Genomic DNA, 18,436 nt, shown 5'->3' with positions numbered 1-18,436 from the left:
CGGATGAGAATAAGCAGTGTGCCAAAAAGCTTGATCCATTCGATCATGGTCGGACATCTGTGAAGTCAGCACTAACGCGGCGGGGAATCATAAACTTGACTGAGCGTCGCTAACACACGGCGGATTTCACTTCAGCCTCTCTATTTAGCATCCAATTAAAGTGTGGCTAAATCACTCATTAAAACACTTCGGCTTGTAATTTGTCAAAAGACAAACGACACAATCGGGAGCTCGGATGGAATTAGTGAACAACACAGGTGAGGGACCACACAGGAGCTCGGCAAAAATGTTATGACATTCAAACTCTTTCAGTGTAGCTAAATACTCCTTTACCAATTTTTTAGTCAGTTTCCAAGAAATTGCATGAACCTCGGGTTAATCTCCGCGCACTCAATCACAGCGAATCGAGGTAAGCGGTTGAGCCTTTGTGCTGGAGCATGGAATCGCCGTAGCACGCCTGTCTTTTGTTGGTCCTATTAGTGGATTTCGCGAGCCATTAAAGGAAGTTTCCAGGTGAGCACAATGGCTGGAAAAGCCGGACGTAATATGCAGGAAATGGCAGAAAGGCAGGGTGGGGGGGCGGGGGGGGGGGGGGGTGTTCATTCTCTGTGGCTGAATTTCATACTGAGTCTGGACAACGGAGATAGTTTTTGATGTTCATAAAAGAGGTTTTCTTTCACAAAGAACACTTTCATATTTGCAGGACTAAATGAACCCAAAGGAAAAAAAAATGTCACGGCAAAGTTTTGCAAGCACTTAAGGTCCTTATTAAAGTCAGAGAGTGTTTGCCTTTTGCTAAAAGCCATGTTGGCATTTTAACAGCCATCATGTTGTCCGACGGCTGCGTGCGAACGATAAGACGCCCTTTGTCTTGAGAAAGAGTTTGCGTTTCCTGTCTTCTAGGTCTCGCGCTGATGAAACACCTGCGAGTGAGACATAATTGGTGTGACGAATAACCAAAATTTGTTCACCCGTCGACGCCATTTCAAGGCGCGTGTCACATCATGTATCTCCAAATTGTCTCCAATTTGTCACAGAATCAGAAGTGAGGTTAAAAAGAGATTGAATAGGCCAGCGGGGGAAATCAAACGTGCGCTGCGTGTGCCAAGTATTGGATTTCACTGTGCTTCAGAGAGGGTACAAATGCTGTAAAACTGACCACACTCATGCACAACACAGGCGCAGTGCGCTTTGAGCGTTTTGTTTCACAAGAACAAACCACTGTTGTAATTTGTAAATGCTTCCTACACACCCCCCCCCCCCCCCCACACACACACACACTGTATAGAATGCAAAAAACCCCCAAATATTTTGGGAGATGACTGTAATGGGTCCTCATAGATGAGTGCAAATCTTTTGGCTTCTCGTATGGGAGGTGGCAGGCAAGGAAAGGGTTTATTTTTAGCAGCATATTTATGTAAGCGACCAACATGTTGTGGAATAATGAGAAGGCACTCTGGGCCCTTGGTGGAGCTACGCAGACGGATCTCTCTGAGCAGCAGAGGGTGATTGAAGGCAGCTAATGAGCATGAGGCAAAAAATAAAATAAAAATAAAAGGCAGCGGAGAAGAGACTAGAATAATAAAAGCGTGAAAATAGAAAGGAAATGTGCTAACTATAGGGGGTGACAGGAGTGAAATGGCAAGCAACAAAGATAATGACAACACGGAGGAGAATGTCATTGTGATACAGGAGATGATTATCAGCCCAGTAAAAAAAAAAAAATCATTTCAAATTGGCAGCCATCTTTTTCCCCGCGTGTGGTTGCCCTATCATCTCTTTTGATGTCGGTGTCTATCTGCGGTGGTATTCCAGCTACAGTCTTCGTCACAAAAGATTTAAGTGTCGTGATTCACCACGAGAAAACCCCGACTCTCCTCTACCATGCTTGCAGAACTCCTCGCTACGCTTGTTCTTCGAGATCGAACCCTTGCCTTTCTGTCATTTGCCATCCTCCGCACTTTCCCTAACGCACACATTCACGCACTCTCAAACGTTCTCTGGTACCTCTTCTCGAGGGGGGGCTCCTGACCGGCTGCCGGGACTGTCTGCGGCTGCGTTTCCTGCAGGTCAGGGATATTGGCAAAGTCGTCTTGCTCGGCCACACCGATGGCCAAAGATAGGACCACCAGCTTCCCTTCGCTGGCTCCCCAGAAAACAAAAATCAGATAAGAGAGACACACGTAGACAGAGAGAGAAAGAAACGAGAAGAGATGCAAAGTGTGGCCAAAGCGAGCACAGAAGATGTGGCACAAGTGAAGGGGGAGAAGAGAAGAGACATCAGTTCAGGTGAGGGCAGACGGCAGCACTGTGACATGACATTTCTGGACCTTATTAGAAGGAACGAGTCACCATCATAAAGAAAATGCTGATTAAGAGAAACTTTGCAACGTCGGAGAACAGCAACACTGTCCAGGGAAGGATATTAACCAACCTGAAATGCAACCCAAATTTAAAGTGAATAATTAGGGCACTCAGTCAACCGCAAACCTCTGCTAACACTGAACTAGCCACGTGCGGTGGACTAAATTTCCTTCGTGGACGAGAAGGGAAATTAAGAATCAATGAATCAACTTACTGCTTAACTCATTCACTCCCAAAGACGTTTTTAAACGTATTTTCAGACTTGGTCCAGAATTGGCTGGTACTGAATGAGTTAAAATATCTCAACCGGGATGGGGCAGGCCAGCGGTCGAGTGGTTAGCCCGTCGACCCCACAGTGCAGAGGTTGTGGGTTTCTGTGTGGAGTTTGCATGTTCTCCCCGTACCTGCGTGGGTTTTCTCTGGGTGCTGCGGTTTCCTCCCACATTCCAAAAAAATATGCAAGGCAGGCTAATTGAACACTCCAAAAAAATTGTCCCTAAATGTAAGTATGAGCGCGGATGGTTGTTCGTCTCTGTGTGCCCTGCGATTGTCTGGCAACCGGTTCAGGGTGTCCCCCACCTGCTGACCGTAGATGGCTGGGATAGGCTCCAGCACCCCCCGCGACCCTTGTGAGGATAAAGCGGATCAGAAAATGGATGGATGGAACTGGGAAGGCGGAAGCTGACCCTGAACGTTCTAAACTCCTGTTTCCACGTCGAAGTTGTCCAATGGTGACTGGAGGAAGGGAATTCTTTCTCAGAGGGGGCCTTGGCGTGGATGTGCATGACCTCCCCAAAAGCCCACATAAGTAATCTTTGGTTTGTGCTTGGTGAACCATTTTTTCTTGTTCATAACCCCGCTATTAGAAAAACAAAACAAAACTAAGAGGAAAAGTGTCTTTGTGGCAAGGAATTAGAAACTTAAACCTTTCAGGGACAGTGGTTACTACAGTGGACATCTTAACATGTTATCAAGTTACAGGGTTAACTTCACATAGACATGAACTCATTAAGGTAAACTTAGTGAGTGGTTCAAATCCACGCAATATCCACACAGGTGCACATCTTCGCCAAACACGTCCTCCCAGCCAACATGGCTGCCGTCGACTTTGGCCAGTTAGGTCGAATTAAGCCTCATTACAAGGATCTGGACTAATTGTTTCTATTTGAGTGACATAGCGTCTAGAGGTGCTCGGCGCGTGTCGCCGCTTTCTGGGTCAGCGCTCTGTCGCCCGCCACGCTGCACTCCTCCACGCACTTCACTATTGAGCCAGACTTCCTCCCGCAAATCCCTCACATCCCTATCCCCTTCGTCTTAACCATCCCGCCTGCTCATCGCTCCCCGCCAACTGCCACACGCACCCACGCTTCTATAGCTTAAGCCGCCGATGCCGCTACTGTACCACCGCTGAGAAAATACGCTACTGTCAAGACCGTAAAAATATTATCCCCCCTTTGCTTTGCAATTTTGCTTTTCTTACATGCAATTCAGGGCTTTTCTCACAAAACGATTAAGGTGGCTAATAATCTTTCGCTGCACACACATCGCGGCAGTTTCCCACCTTTTCTGTCATCCTTGGAGATGAAGGCGCATCCGCAGTCATAACTTGTTCACCAATGATGCCCCACGTTGCTCACTTAAAAAAAAAACTTTTAAAAGTGGTAACCTAAATCTGTCCAACGAACTTCAGCAACAACCTAAAAAAAAAAGGCGAAAGGATTATAAATGGCTGTACTGTGAACTGGCATTACAGTGACCCAATTGTGATATATATTTCCGCAAAGGTTATGTGGTTTAACAAATTTTTTTGACATGAATCATATGCGTTTCCCAGCAAGTTCTCATCAAATGAAATAACTGCTCCCTAGTCTCTGACCCACCAAGTCTACCTAGTCTCTGAGCTATCCCTCATCAAAATATAATCAACCCAAAATAATTGTTCGAATAACACCCGAATGCTCGGGACAGTCATATTAATTAGTTCCAAAAACTTCCTGAAAAATAGTCACACTTTCCTTTGACAGGCTCCTTGTGTTCACATTGACTTTCCATTTAGGCTAAACGTTTCAACTTTTCTTTTTTTTTCTTCTTCCCAATTCATCCATTCGTCTATCTGCTTGTCCCAATTAGGATCTCGGAACAGCTGCTTCCAAACACGGCGGACATCGCAGGGCACATATAGACAAACAACAATTGGCACTCACCACATTCGCACCTACGGACAATTTGGAGTCTTCAACGAACTTGCATGAGGGTGCAGGAGCGGAAGACAAACCCCAAACAAGCGCGCGGAAGGAATGCAAACTACACGTGAAGGCCTGAGATTTTAAAAAACTGATGGATTTTTTTTTTTGCTGTGCACCCTTCAATACAATGGTACAGTGTGTGCACAGGAGAATGAATAGTTATTGGCTTCCTCTTCCCCCATTGCTTGTTGATGAAGGCATTTACACTTCAGCAAAGCACTTGAACTGACATCTCTGAAAGTAAAGGAAGATAAAGTGAGATGGATATGAATGACACCGGGACAAATGATTGACTAAAGGCTATAACGCTGCTGTATCTCCCCGGAGATCAATTCGGTAAAACGACTCAAAGATGAGACGTACAATGAGTCAAAGACGTTGACAATTTCACTCAGCAATGGTTCACCTGTTTGTAAGCGATCTCCTATTTCACTGCTCCATCACCAATCATCTGAGGTGTTGCTCTAGTCGAGAAAATGCAACAATCGTGACCCCTACCTCACATTTACATGATGAGTTGACCAGAACAGGCTTTTCACTCCATGACCTTGGTGCTTGCATGTGCTACATTGCTAATGCTCATTGTGCTGAAGGCACGAAACCCAGCTGTGTCACTCTCATATTCCCGCACATCCTTAAACTTTACATTAAAAAAAAAGCCAGACTAATGTTTTAAAAAAAACTATTCTAGCCCAGAATCAGCGCAAAAGGCACAAAAAAGATATTAAATGTTGCATCTCGGCAGCGTCCTTCCTCATGCCTTCGTCACCCCGCCTCCCCCGTGTGACTCCATCCTCTTATGGGCTGAAGTACCAATATGTTGGAGACGAAATGGTTTCTGTTGACATCAGATCAATGCTTCAGCTGCTTAACCCTTGCACTTATTCTGATGCGCAGTGACACATGGCCTGTCTGATGCGCCCTTGCAGACACATGCCAGCATCTTAGCAGCCCAACCATTATCCCGGGTTTACTATTAGCACGTAAGTGAGCAAGTGCCCCATAAAGCTGAACCAATATTAGTTTGCACACCTCATACAATATGGATTAGGCCTACTTCTGTACCCCCCCCCCCCACAACATTTAATAGTCATTCAAAGGGACAGCGCAGAAATAACATTGTGTGCGAATGGGACCGTATGGATATAAAATATAGAGAGTCTCAGTGACATCTCATGAATATTGTAAACTCATGACACTGTCCTGTTAAGACAATTGCGCTCGACGGGCTGAACAGATGTTACTGTTTAGCAGAGCATGCAGCGTAAACACTGGACATTTTATCAGGGAGTAAAAAAAAAAAAACGGCGGCTGAAAGTAGCTGACCAGTTTCCATGCCTTTGTGGAATTTCATTTAAAGCAATATTGACATCTTGCTGGATAATTAAAAGTGCAATAGACTTCAAGTCATTACTGCTCAAGGCTGCATGCATTAACAAGTCAAAGTATTTCATTAATCACGTTACCATTCATCATTTTGTATTTGCATAAAAGATATCAAAAAACACCCCTCCCCTTGCATGCCGCAAAATCTCCGACACAAAATGTAAATTTCATCAGCGGGAGATATATCCTGTTTCAGCCAAATACGAGATGTTGATCCAGCTCAAAAACAATGCTTGTCGCCGTCAACGACGTCGCATTAACATTTATATTACGGATTTTTCAAACACGCCACCATCAGGATCATCTGCTTTCAAATTAATCCGTCAACAATTTGCATGGTACAGTAATCTCTCGTTTATTGCGGTTAATGGGGACCAAAACCACCCGCGATAAACGAAAATCCGAGAAGTAGCAACCAATTAACATATGCAGGTTAAAATAAATATATATATATATATATATTTTTTTTTTTAAGTCCGCAAAAAGTCCGCAAACGGTCCGCGAGAAGCTGCAAAACAACAGCGAGTCACATAGAGCAACATATACAGTACTGTACTCCATGTATATGAATTTTTTTTGATGAAATTTTTTATGAATATGTTTGAAAAAATCCACGATGCACTGAAGCCGTGATAAACGAACCGCGAAATAGCGAGGGATCACCGTATACGTATGAAGCCCAACAGAAGTGACTGTGTAGGGACATGATGAAGACTCATACGTTTTACTCAAAGTTCCGGCGCAAACACAATGACGTTCACACCCACCTTAATTTAATGCACATACGGTAAGTCAGTGGGCACAGTGCAAGATGTAATATCCTTCCCTGGACCTCAGATATGAATTAAAACAGAATAAATCACACGCCTAGACGTATTGTAGCGCTAAGGATTAGTCAGTCATGAAATATCATAACACCATATCATAATCGTGCATTCCATTCAGACTTATTTACACACGCTCACATTCATAAAACGGGCCAACGGATGAGGAGATTCCGCGAACACGATGAGGCAAATACTCACAGGAAGGATTTGACGTCCATACCGCGATTCCGGATCTGGTCCATCATGTAATCCCAACTGCCCGGATTGGCACGCGAGCGCCCTCCTGCGCCGCCTCCTCTATAGCGAGAGGCGCCCGCTCCTGCGGGGCTGCCTCGTGCGGTCCGTGGAACAGCTCTTTTACCTGCACCTCCGCCCTCGCCGGCGCCACCACCTGCCTCTCCTCTCCCGGCAGCCCCGCCTCCCCCAGGATGTCCAGGTGCTGTGTGTAACTGTCCCAAACTCTGGGATGTGGTGGGCGGATGGCCAAATCCAGAGCCCGGCGGGTTCATGAGGGGCTGTTGGAGACTCTGCTGGCGTAGCAGCGTCCGAGGCCGAGTCGGCCCAGTGGGAATGTGTTCCAGAGTGGACGCGTAGGACAATACCGGATCCCCAAAGCTAGGAGGGCAGAGGAGCAGGGAGGAAAGAGAACGAGAAGATGGCCACGGCCGGCAAAGGACATGGCGATGGAAGGAGAAGGAGTCGGAAGAGGAAGTAGGAGAGGTGTTAGGGCAGGAGGGAGTGAGTTGTTCAGGGGAGGATGTGTAGTGGAGGGCGACAGAACCATCAGAGGTGCGGCAAGGTGACAGAGGGCGGCAGGAAATCGCGGCAGAAACCGTCAGGTTGACGTCAGGATGGATCGAAAGTTCGTCAACACAGGAAGTTGATGTTGGCAAGAGGGTGGAGGAAGCGGAAGGGTGGGTGGGGAAGGAGTCAGAGGGCGGATCATGGGGAGGTGGGGAAAGGAGGAGGAGGAGAGAGAAGGAGAGCAACGTGAGGCAGCAGCAGTAACAGCAGTAGCAGAAATAGCAGTAGAAGGTGCAACCCGAGTGAGCGCCGCGTGCCGTCTGCTGGTCGCACGCCAGCGTCAGCCAGCCGTGCGCCGGCTGCGCGCTCGCCCTGCGCGCAGCCGGCGTCACGTGCGAGAGCGGCTTGCGTGTCTGCCCACCGCGAGCGTGCTGCTTGCGTGAAAGAGTATTTCGAGGCGGTGGCGGTCGGATGCGGCGAGTCCCAACGAGCGCGGGACGTCTCTGCGACGTTTGGCTTGTAGCTTTGCAGCTTCCGGGCCTTCCCGGTGAGGTTTTTTTGCTCTGATGAGAGATCCTCATTTTACTCCACTCACGAGTGAAAATTATCTGACAGCCTCTCATCCTTTCTCCTTTTGGGTCTTTTAAACACAAGCTGCTTCTCTAGAGACACCCATCAGCCAACCAAGGCCTACATTATGTCTCCCTCCCTCTGCCAACTTCTCATTTCCATTCCCCTTTTAAGATTGTCTTGGAACGGATGAATATAAAGCTGTGTGACATATAATCTTATGTACACATACACTGTAAGTACGAAACCTGTGCATTTTATTGCAGGGGGGGGGGGGGGCTGTCGACTAAATCTATCCTCCAGCGTCAGCTGACTGCATTTCCCAGACTACCTGAATTAGGTCATGAGAGTTATTCACCTCAGTTTACTCCGCTTCGCAATACTTCACCCGACGTTATTTTGCAATTTTGGTCTTCGGTGCGCCGTTAATCCTATTTAATGGCCGCACATAAAAGATAAAAGGGGTGATATGAGGTTTGTGTCAAAATGAAACCGTAATCATAGACGGGTAGGAGTGGCCGTACATGCAAACGGTAAGATGGAGAGCGATAACAGCAGAGGGTGACGATGGCGGAGAATCTGAAAATGGGGTGCGAGACACAAACACAAGACACAGAGACTCTTATGGATGCCCGAAAATAGAAACCAATTATAGAGAAGGGGTAAAACGAAAGGATGGGGGTGGGCAGGATTGAGCAGATGAAGGATGAGGTAGTGACGAACATGAATGCGTTGTGTTGGAAGCAAATCACAAGGTGCCAAAGGAAGGTGCAAAAATCACGGCCAGCTGAAAATTAACAACCTCATACGAGCCGAATACAGAGTCTCGGTGATGTCATACGTCACGGGAGAGTGAAATAACGCACTCCACATTAACTCGGCGCCAGATGGATGACACATCATTTGAGCCATTGTGTGGAATTTACAGTTTTCTGTGTTTCGTTTTAGTCGAAGCACTCGCAAGGCAGCGCAGTCCCAATTTGGTTACAGTGTGCAGCGGAGCCGAAAGACTTGAGTCAGTGTGGTGTCAGCTCAAGGTCTTATTGGGTTCACATGAAGAGCTGCGTTCACACGCTCACCTTGGCACCTGAGCCCCACTTCGCTCCCTGCTGAAATTGACCTGCTTTGTCAGAACAATAAACATACAGTAGCTGCTGATGATTTTAAAAATGCAAACAGAGCTGTCCTCTTTGCAGATTATAAGGCAAACTACACGGGCGTATGCGACTGTACCATCGCAAACAAGTTACTGTCAGAGACTCAGACCCTCCTATACAAGAACTGTGACACCCTGGTGTTCTTATTGAGAAAAAAAACATGGTTTGAGGCTCCACATGTACTGTACTGTATTACTTTTTATTCAACCACAAACGGATTTCCCTCAAGTGATATTGTATTATATAAAATAATATAATCAGAAATTAAGGGCAGTTATATGGGTATTTGAGAGGCTGCTTTCAATTATCACTCAGTTCATTCACTGCATTTGTGTGTTTCTGCAACGGAGACTCTCCATGTTTCGCTTTTTAGCCACAAGTGTCTTTTATAAAAACAGTACTGTTGGAATTATGATTGGAGGAAGCATGTGTGGAGGCGTAACTTGCAGACATTGAGTGTTGTTGTTTTTTTTTCAATGTAAGAGACGCTCCGATATTATAAATATTGTACATATCATACATAGTGTCAAACCTTTTTTGCCACGTTTATCAGGAATCTGGAAGAGCGTCGTTAGACATGTGACTGAAAGAGGCGTGATAGGATATGGCATTTCAACCTGTCGCATAAGTAGTTGCCGAAAGCCACTCATGGCAATCAATTGACAAACCCCGCGCACTGCACGACAGTTCAAGTCGCGTTCCGCCTCATTGCCTGGTGCGCGGCAGGCGAAACTCACTTGCTGGGTCTGAATCCTCCAGACTGTACGTGGCCCTGGACGGCCTGCCATCTCCCTGCCTTGGCTCCCTCCGTCGTCATGCTCTTCATGCTGTCACTGCGATAAGGCCCACCCCCATCATCCCCATGCCCAGTCGCTGCCCCCTTCTGACAACCTGACACTGCCCCACTAAGGGAGACACAGGATGCAGAGGTATGGCAGCAGAGAGAGGATACACAGAAAGAGTGTGAGAGAGAGAGAGAGAAAGAGATAGGGAGCAACGACAAGCAGAGGAAAAAAACACCAAAAAGCGTGTGAGAGCAAGAGAGAGAGACACACGTACAACATACACACAGGAAAAGAGGTTGAGCAACCACATGGCTAAGTAGGTGAGACACATTAGTAGAGTGTATGAGGAGACAGCTTTCCAAGCCCGGTGAAAAGCAAGTAAATGAAAAGGGTCTGGAGTCCAGTGTGTTCAAACACAGAAATGGGGGAAGGGGGGTGGGGGAGTGTAGAGCGGGGACGAGGAGAAGCATTTGCAGGGAGCCTGTGGAAGGTGGAAAACCAACAAGGTCACTCCATCTGGGCCGAAAGGACCAATCTCACAGCTGCCAGCGTTCTCCAGCGGCTGCAGCAGTGTGTGGATGCTGGCCATTAAACTCTCATTCCCTCCTTCATTTATGTGTTCGGGGCTTGAGACCAGCCGCTATATGAGGCAGTTCAGTGGCGGCGACAAGAGCGATGCTTTGTCGGGGAGTGAAAATAATGGACCATTTTGCGGAGCCATTGAGAGTGAAATTTAGCTTAATAGAGTTTCCGCCCCCCCCCCCCCAAAAAACATGGATTGCAGTCTATTTTGCAAAGTAAATATCTGATATTATAACCGGCATTGGATTATCGCTGAGCAAAACTGATGAGGAAGATGTGAAATACACTAAATGGACAAAAGTATTGGATTACAGCATGTCGAAGGAGATGTGGGTTTTCTTCAAAGAGCTAAACTGAATTTGATGATTAAATATGAAGCAGGCCGCTTTTGCGAAGAGTCAGTTGGTGACTTGTCTTCCCTGCTACATATTCCTGATGAACTGCAAGTGGTCTCATTGCAAGATGGAAGTGTTTTAGGAACAAAAACTCCACGAGAAGTCAGAGGGCAAGATCGCCGCTCCCACGAAATAAGTACAAAGTTCCAACCTCAGTGGAGGAGCTAACAAGTGGAGGAGCGGGCACGTGTGGAAATGGTGAATTATCCAGCAACACCTAATTTGATTCGATCTGATACTTTTAACTTGAGGGGAATTCTTTTTGGAAGGCCATTTTCTGTACACAGGGTCCCAGTACACAGACCAAGGTTAATAAAAGCATGGTTGGATGAGATTAGCAAGGAAGAAGCAGCCCTCATCTGAACCCCATCAAACAACTTAAGGGTAAACTAGAACGGTCTTGTATTCTTCTGACTAATGGACAAAAATTGCCACAGAAATGTTAAAAAATGCGGCTGAAAGAGTTTCAAAGTGAGTGGAACCTTGCCCTGCAAAGGAGGAAGAAACTGTTGCTGTGTCTATGGATTTACGGCGCGGAGATTCCACACCGGAGACTAAAAAGCCCCCAAAAGGTGTTTCCATGTAGGTTACCCAATACTTTTGCCAATATAGTGTACTTACTACACCATAAATCAAAAAGGGAATAATTATGACATGACAGTTACCAACTCAAGGGATAGCGCGACGCTAGTTTGGGGCTCGAACATCACCATGTTGAAAATATAAAAGCAGTGGTGATCAAAAATAAAGCATATGAGTGCCCTCTGGTGACAGGACTGCTTTTCATTAAGATTCACAGTCCTCCTGCTGAGGCAAAACAGGAGAAATCAAAGTTGTTGAGGTCTGGGAAGGCTAATATTTGTCTTGCTTCCGTTTGAGGGCTACCCTTCACGATTGATTGTGACCAACTGACCTGAATGTGCACGTGGATAAGTTAGCAATCACAACGGCACGGATGACACTGCTGGAGGGACGGCCAACAAAGCAGACCTGGGCCTCGTTTATCGAGCTCAATGCAAGGTAAACAAGGGCTTACTTTTATTAGAAATAGGAAAATGTAAATAAATGGGGCCCATGAATCAATACAAGTATTTACGGGAATGTGCAGTAAACTCGGGCATCAATCTCTCTACTGCCTTAGATTCACTGGGAGTCAAAGTGATTTACAAAAGTTATATAGCCACATTATCCTTGACACTTGACAGTTCCTCCCCTCTGATGTATCAGATTGATAAACTGAAGTATCAAATAGATTCTCGTGGTGACTGGTGACGATATGACAAATTACTGCTGCCAGTCCAGAAATGGTGTCATTGTCACCAGAGTCAAATACGTACATGGGAAAACATTGAGGGGAAAAAACCATCTGTGATATTGCCTATAAAACGCAGTAATTCTTTGAAAATGAAGATGGATCTCCAAGGATCGTCACCTATTTGATAAATGAGGCCCAGTGTCATGACAGAAAGCTGAAAGCTGCTGATCTCAAGGGAACGGTTAAACAGGAAATGATATTGTAGCTGTCTGCTTGAAAATCATGTAAAATAAGCGTTCAGAGTCAGGAGGTCATCCTCTGTCTCTCCTTATCATAACAAATTGCCGATTTCCTCAATTGTTCAATGCCAATGTATTTTCTACCGTGGTACTGAGAACAAAATCCATTTTGCAATCTTTGCAGGGAAAATTCTCCACTGCTTTGACTGGACAAAAGAATAACCGGAGCATCAAACAGTTTTATGGACAATACGATGCCAACTTTGAGATTATTTCTTTTTTTAAAAATGACCTCAAAACACAAGCATCGGAGGTTTGAGTAAGGCTGGTTGACCGGGATCGGCAGCCATCATCTTGTGTTGGATTTGTTTTATTTTTTTAAGACAGAAAAACCTGCACACTGCAGCCTCATCTCTCCTGGCCATTTAGCAGACATTTCTCACCAGCTCAGCTCATTAAAAATGACCATTCATTAGACTGTTTATCTGACAGATTCCTGGTAGCAGGAAATCTAAGCCCAGAGCCTTCACACTGACATGAGGGAGATAAGTCTGCCCTTGCTTGAGCTTTTACTGGATTCCAAACATTACTTTTATTACATCACGGGGGGGTAACAAACAAACAAAAAAAACCTTATCTCCCTTTGTCACCGACAGTACATGCAGCTCAAGTGTTACGGTGTTAGCGCCGCTCACTTTCCAGATCTAATGGGAGATCAGAGGAAGGACACAGACGAATGTCAACTACAGGTGAACGTTGGCATCACACAGCAAAACTGGTCTAACGGTCAACCCTCCGCAATAAAGGCACGCAACAAGGAGCGGTGGAGATTAGAGAAAAACAGGTAGAGTACATACAAACACAGATTTGAGCCGGGTAAACTACGAGGGTTGTCCGTCTCCATGGTTAAGTTCCATGGGAGAGAGGTGACAGGTTAGAGGTCAGGAGTTAGTATGACCGGCAGGGCTGTAGGGAGTGGAGCGGGCATCGGAACATGTGCCTGAGTGTTCGTTAAAAGGTGACGGGGAGTGAGGAGGAACAGCAGGAAGGAGCCGGAGGGAGTTGCAGGGTGGCGCTGCTATGCTCTGCAGGAATAATAGGATGGCCGTGGCGGGCAGGCTGTAATGTGCGTGTATGACATTTTACCCACTCACATTTCCAGAGCAGATGATGAGTAATCATTAGTAACCACTTGTTCCCTCCAGTATGGTTACATTGGGTACATTTGTTTTTCCTGTCGTTCCTACACCATAGTTCAAGAAAATTGTATTTAACCATAACGCTCAGGCTTGAAAGCCGCAATTTGTATGCATTTTTGCAATGTATTAGAATATTTAGACGGCGGCCTTTAAACGAAGCCTTTCGCCGCGCTACTCATATGGAAATGTTTTCCTCAAAATCATTGAGATTAAATTCGAAATGTCATTTAACAGGCACGTTGAATGGCTTTCATTCGATGAGTGGTAAGCGGTGGTGACTGTGAAGCCAGGGTGACAGTGGGAAGGGATAGGGATACAGAGGAAGGAAAGGAAGGGAAAGGAGTGGAGCTGTCCCTGTCTCGTTACAGCCCTGCTCAAGGGTGAAGACTCTTACCAGTCTTGGACCAAGACTCACTTGAGTGTGAGGCGAGGGTCTCCGTATGGGGCATAGGGAGAAATGTTAAGTACGAACTCCTTCGGCGGATAGGAGCTCCACCTCTGCTGCACTGTGCTGCTGTCATTGTTATTCCAAAAGTCTCTGTCTAGATCACTGCGGCCAAACAGAAAGACAGGTCAGAGCAACACAACTGCGGACGGCCTTGGCACTGACCGACACTTTGCAACAAGCGTGCCTTCCTTCTCCGGAGATGATGCGAGAGCTCGGTTTGAGGAAGCATCGGAGCTAAGAGCCGCATGAAATGGGAGGCTGTTTTCCAGCCCGAATTGGAAGAGTCACCACAGCGATTAGAAGCAAGGAAAGAGGAGCACAACAGCATGTGATGACGGTTTGTTCACCTAGCACGGTACCCCTAATGAAACACGTTTGAGTGAGCATTCCGAAATCAGGGTTCCCCCCCGCAGGCCCCCACAGCCAAACTGTCAACATGAGAAGTCAGAAGGCACAAATGCACGAGACATGTGGCGGAAAGATAAATCACAGTAGTAAAGGAGGAAAATGTGAGCGGAATCGCTGATGTCATACAAGTCACACAGCAGTGGTCAGAGGCAAAGCACGAAGAAGAGAAGAGTTGGAAGCGGAGATGAACAACAGCGCACATCAATGTTGCTGGAGCCCGTAAGTAAGAGAGAAAATGAAGAAGAAAAAAAGTCATCACAAAACATTGACAAAACCATCTTTAAACCATTCAAGTAGGAAACAAAAGGGAAAGCGTGACATTGAGAGGAAACGGGAACAGCAGCATGTAAGAGGAGGAGTGGCGGTGAACAGGTTAAAGACATTTGCGGAATTAATTGTACTTAGCATTACAAAGCTGGCATTTTCCAGTATTGACCTTTAGCCTCAATTCATCAGAGGGAGAAAAGCACCTTGAAAATCATTTCGTACCGCGATACTCTTGACAGTTTCACAGAAAAAAAATAAAATAAAATGCCACCGCACACACACACGTTTTATCAAAGTTAACACGGGCATGGCAAGCTGACTGCACCCAGGAAGCCACATGTGCAGTCACAGTTGACACGTCGCGGATATAATCTATCCTCATGAAAGTCGCTAAGCCTCCAGTGGACATCTGCTCGATCATACTTCTTGCGGAGCTTTTGAAAATAAACAACACGTCTCTTTTTCTGCCTGGTTAGTGTCATTGTTTAAATTGACAGCCTTGAAGATGAACCAAAAGCAGGTCGTGATGGCCAGACTATTCAAGCCCAGCCAGTTACCAGGCACTTACTTGATGGCTTTCTTCTCCCCTCGCCCACGTGCTGAGTCTGGAGTATCTGCAGTTTCCACTCCCGGCTTATTTCGCTTCCCCTTGATCCAAGCGCGGGGAGGGGGGAACACAGACAGAGGAGAGAAAATCAAAAGGTTAGCGTGCATTTGTCATTTTGAAGCACTGTTTTTGCATGTAAAGAAGCCACCCCTATTATCTCTTGAACGCCCGTCATTTACCTGATGGTCTCCTGATTATGCTCATCTCAGTCAAATCAAATCTGCGGCGGAGTGCCATTTCTGGCTATTATCAATCGCAGCCACCCAGAAATTTCCATGTCAATTGCCGCTTTAAAGGTAATCGTCTGGGCACTGGAGAGAAGCGTCTGGAAACTCACGCTCCATTCTGATTTTAAACAGCTCGAGCGTGACCTGTTGTTCTCGTGGAAATAATGACAATTGGAAAAAAAAAAGTTGCTGGGCGCATTCTACTAGAAAAGCTTATTAGGATCGAAAGTGTTTGGCCATCATCACAATGGAGGTAATCTCCATTGACATTTGGCTACAATATGAGGCAAAAAGTGGGTAAGTCACAAGCTGCCCGTATGCCGTATAATTAGCCGTAATGCCGTGATACACGGTGAATACGAAGGGATTCTTCATCTGAGACACACGCGACCACATCATGGTGTGTTTGACTGGATCTAACAAAGGCTGCAGGCTAGGGGGATGCTATTACATGGCTGATCATACTGGAGCATTATGGTTGTGCACTACTCTAAATGGGGCGGTACGGAGTGCCTCGAGCGTACTGGGAGTTTTTATGGCGTACTGGGACTTCACATGACCTCGCAGAACCCTCTCTTGGTCGACAGTATTGCTCTCTTGCACTTTACCACCTTCAGTAATTTGGATACTTGAAGAGAAAAAAAAATGGCGTCTGCGCCATTTAAAAATGCTGCTAACATACTCATAGCTTAACACACAGGCTAGCTTCAAAATAAAAGCTTACCAATTAATACAAATAATACTCTATAGCAAACTCGCGGCCCACGGGCCAAATGCGGCCCGCAGGATGCCAGTATGAGGCCCTCACCTTGATATGAAAGTTTAATGTTAGTGTGGCACTGTTTGTGTTAGCACTACCCCCGTGCTAAATAGTTAGGTCTGTCTCATTCGGAGGCCGATAGCTTCGGAGTACCCGGACTATAGAGCCAACGTGACCGTGCCCACATTGAATACATGTAAACAACCCGCCGGTGCTGCCTTCATGATTGCTGCCCAAGCAAAAGCATTAAAGACTATATTTTTTTCTGTTTTTAATAAATGCATTTTTTGGGGGGAAACCTGATGCGGCCCAGCCTCGCCCAGACCCGAGCACCCAGGCCCCCAGGTAAATTGAATTTGAGATCCCTGCTGTACAGTAAATGCCTGTACGAAGTGACAAATTCCACGACTAGTTTGCCCTGAGCCCTTGCACATTATCCGTGTATCAAAAAGCACAATTATATTTAAAAGTTCCATATTGGTACTTGAAAAGGCAGTAAGCTTCAATTGGACAGGTTTGTGGATGTGAAAGCACAAGTCAGATTTGTGCGCCTGTCTACAGTCAGGTCTTAACCCTTGTCTGATCAATACTCACTCTGGCAACAGGAGGTGCAATGATGAGACGTGCCTAGAGAAAGATTTGTATAGATGTGTTTACCAGAGCTCCATGACTGCCACTCAAGTGTGCACCAGCCAATCTTGAGCCTATCTATGAGAATGCAGTTCCTCATGCGTCAAGCACTCAGCACTGTGCTTACATCTGAGTTTTCTGATCGAGACCGAAATAACTCGTATCTATCAGTGAATCATTGACTACTTCGGGATGCAAATAGCTGCTCAGCCTACACAGGATGCACCAGGCAAACTGCTTGGCCCAGATAACTCTTGATATCATTTCAAACTACAGCTCACGTCTTGAATCCAGCAAGTTTGGACCCATTACAACACCTGTGACACCAATAGGATCATAGCCAGGCGTATTTACAGTGAAGGAATAACCTCCAAGTATTCGGCAGACAAGCTTTCACAGGCTCGTCATATCATTCAACGGTGTCCTAAAAAAAAAAAATTCAGGACATTGGGAAGACAAAGAAAATGAGCGAGTCCAATGCTGAGAGAGCGAGAGAGCTAAAAATAGAAATTAGATTTCTAAAAAATAAATAAATAAAGGTGTCAGCCAAAGGTAAGGAGAGGGGGGGCGGGGGGGGGGGGGGTAAAGGGGATTCGAGGGGAGTGACAGGTGCGAAGTGACTGAGGCAGCGAGTGGCAGGAAGTCTCAAGTGAACTGGTGGTGAAAATAAGAACAGACTCAAACATGCAGCAGTGGCCACTGACCGGGTCCCACTGCTTTCGTTCCCACGTGCACGTGCACATGCGTGATGCAACACTTTCAGAGCAGTCACCTTCTTCCTAAAAATCACGTGTGTGTGTGTGTGTGTGTGTGTGTGCGCACGCACGCGCATGTGAGACAAATAAATGCTGCAGGGATGCCTCGCATATGACAAAGCTCTTATGACATGCACAATGCAGAAAAATCAGCTCAGCGCCCTAAATGAGAGTGAAAGCAAACCAATTGGAAGAATGAACAATTTCCCTCTAATCCTCCACTCAAATACCCTTGAAAATACTTAAGTCTAATTTAAAGCTGCTACTTTTTTTGGGGGGGGGTTGGTTCACATGACAAAGGCGTTTCACGATCACAGTGCCGCTTGGCTCTGAGCCATCAATTCAAAACAGCTCAATGTGATGTAATGGCTTAATTATGTGAGCCCACTCAAATTGCAGCAAACTACATCAAACGCGTTTTCAAACGGAGACCTAAAGTGACGCCTGGTGAAGGCGAGGAAGACACCCCGCAGTGATGGTGCACTGTTTTTGTTTTTTTGTGTGTGTTTTCTTTTTTTTTTTCTGAAGGCTCAAGACATACGGAATGAAAGACGCTAGCATTCTGTCTGCATCAGTTGGCAGAGT

The 18,436-nt window shown here is 46.1% G+C and overlaps 1 protein-coding gene across 4 annotated transcripts in view; it reads right to left on the bottom strand.

The window, feature by feature from the left end:
- Positions 1 to 18,436, bottom strand: part of syt7a (synaptotagmin VIIa) — an 83,513-nt gene that overhangs the window by 21,819 nt on the left and 43,258 nt on the right. For 2 of the 4 annotated variants that reach the window (XR_015100623.1, XM_086108399.1), the window contains exons 1-2: positions 7,022 to 10,020; positions 2,008 to 2,142 (exon numbers count right to left, since the gene is read on the bottom strand). Coding sequence is in view for 3 of the 4 variants with exons in the window: in XM_086108399.1 (XP_085964525.1) it covers positions 2,008 to 2,142; positions 7,022 to 8,190 (1,304 nt within the window). In the remaining variant the exon portion in view is untranslated. The other 2 variants (XM_086108400.1, XM_086108401.1) reach the window with 2 other exon arrangements.

The sequence above is a fragment of the Hippocampus guttulatus genome, chromosome 4 (genome assembly GCF_054856545.1).
Source record: "Hippocampus guttulatus isolate MCC_2025c chromosome 4, RoL_Hgut_1.0, whole genome shotgun sequence".
Taxonomy (NCBI): Eukaryota; Metazoa; Chordata; class Actinopteri; order Syngnathiformes; family Syngnathidae; genus Hippocampus; species Hippocampus guttulatus.
The sequence above is the reverse complement of the archived record's forward strand: the minus strand, read 5'-3'. Positions and strand labels throughout refer to the sequence as shown.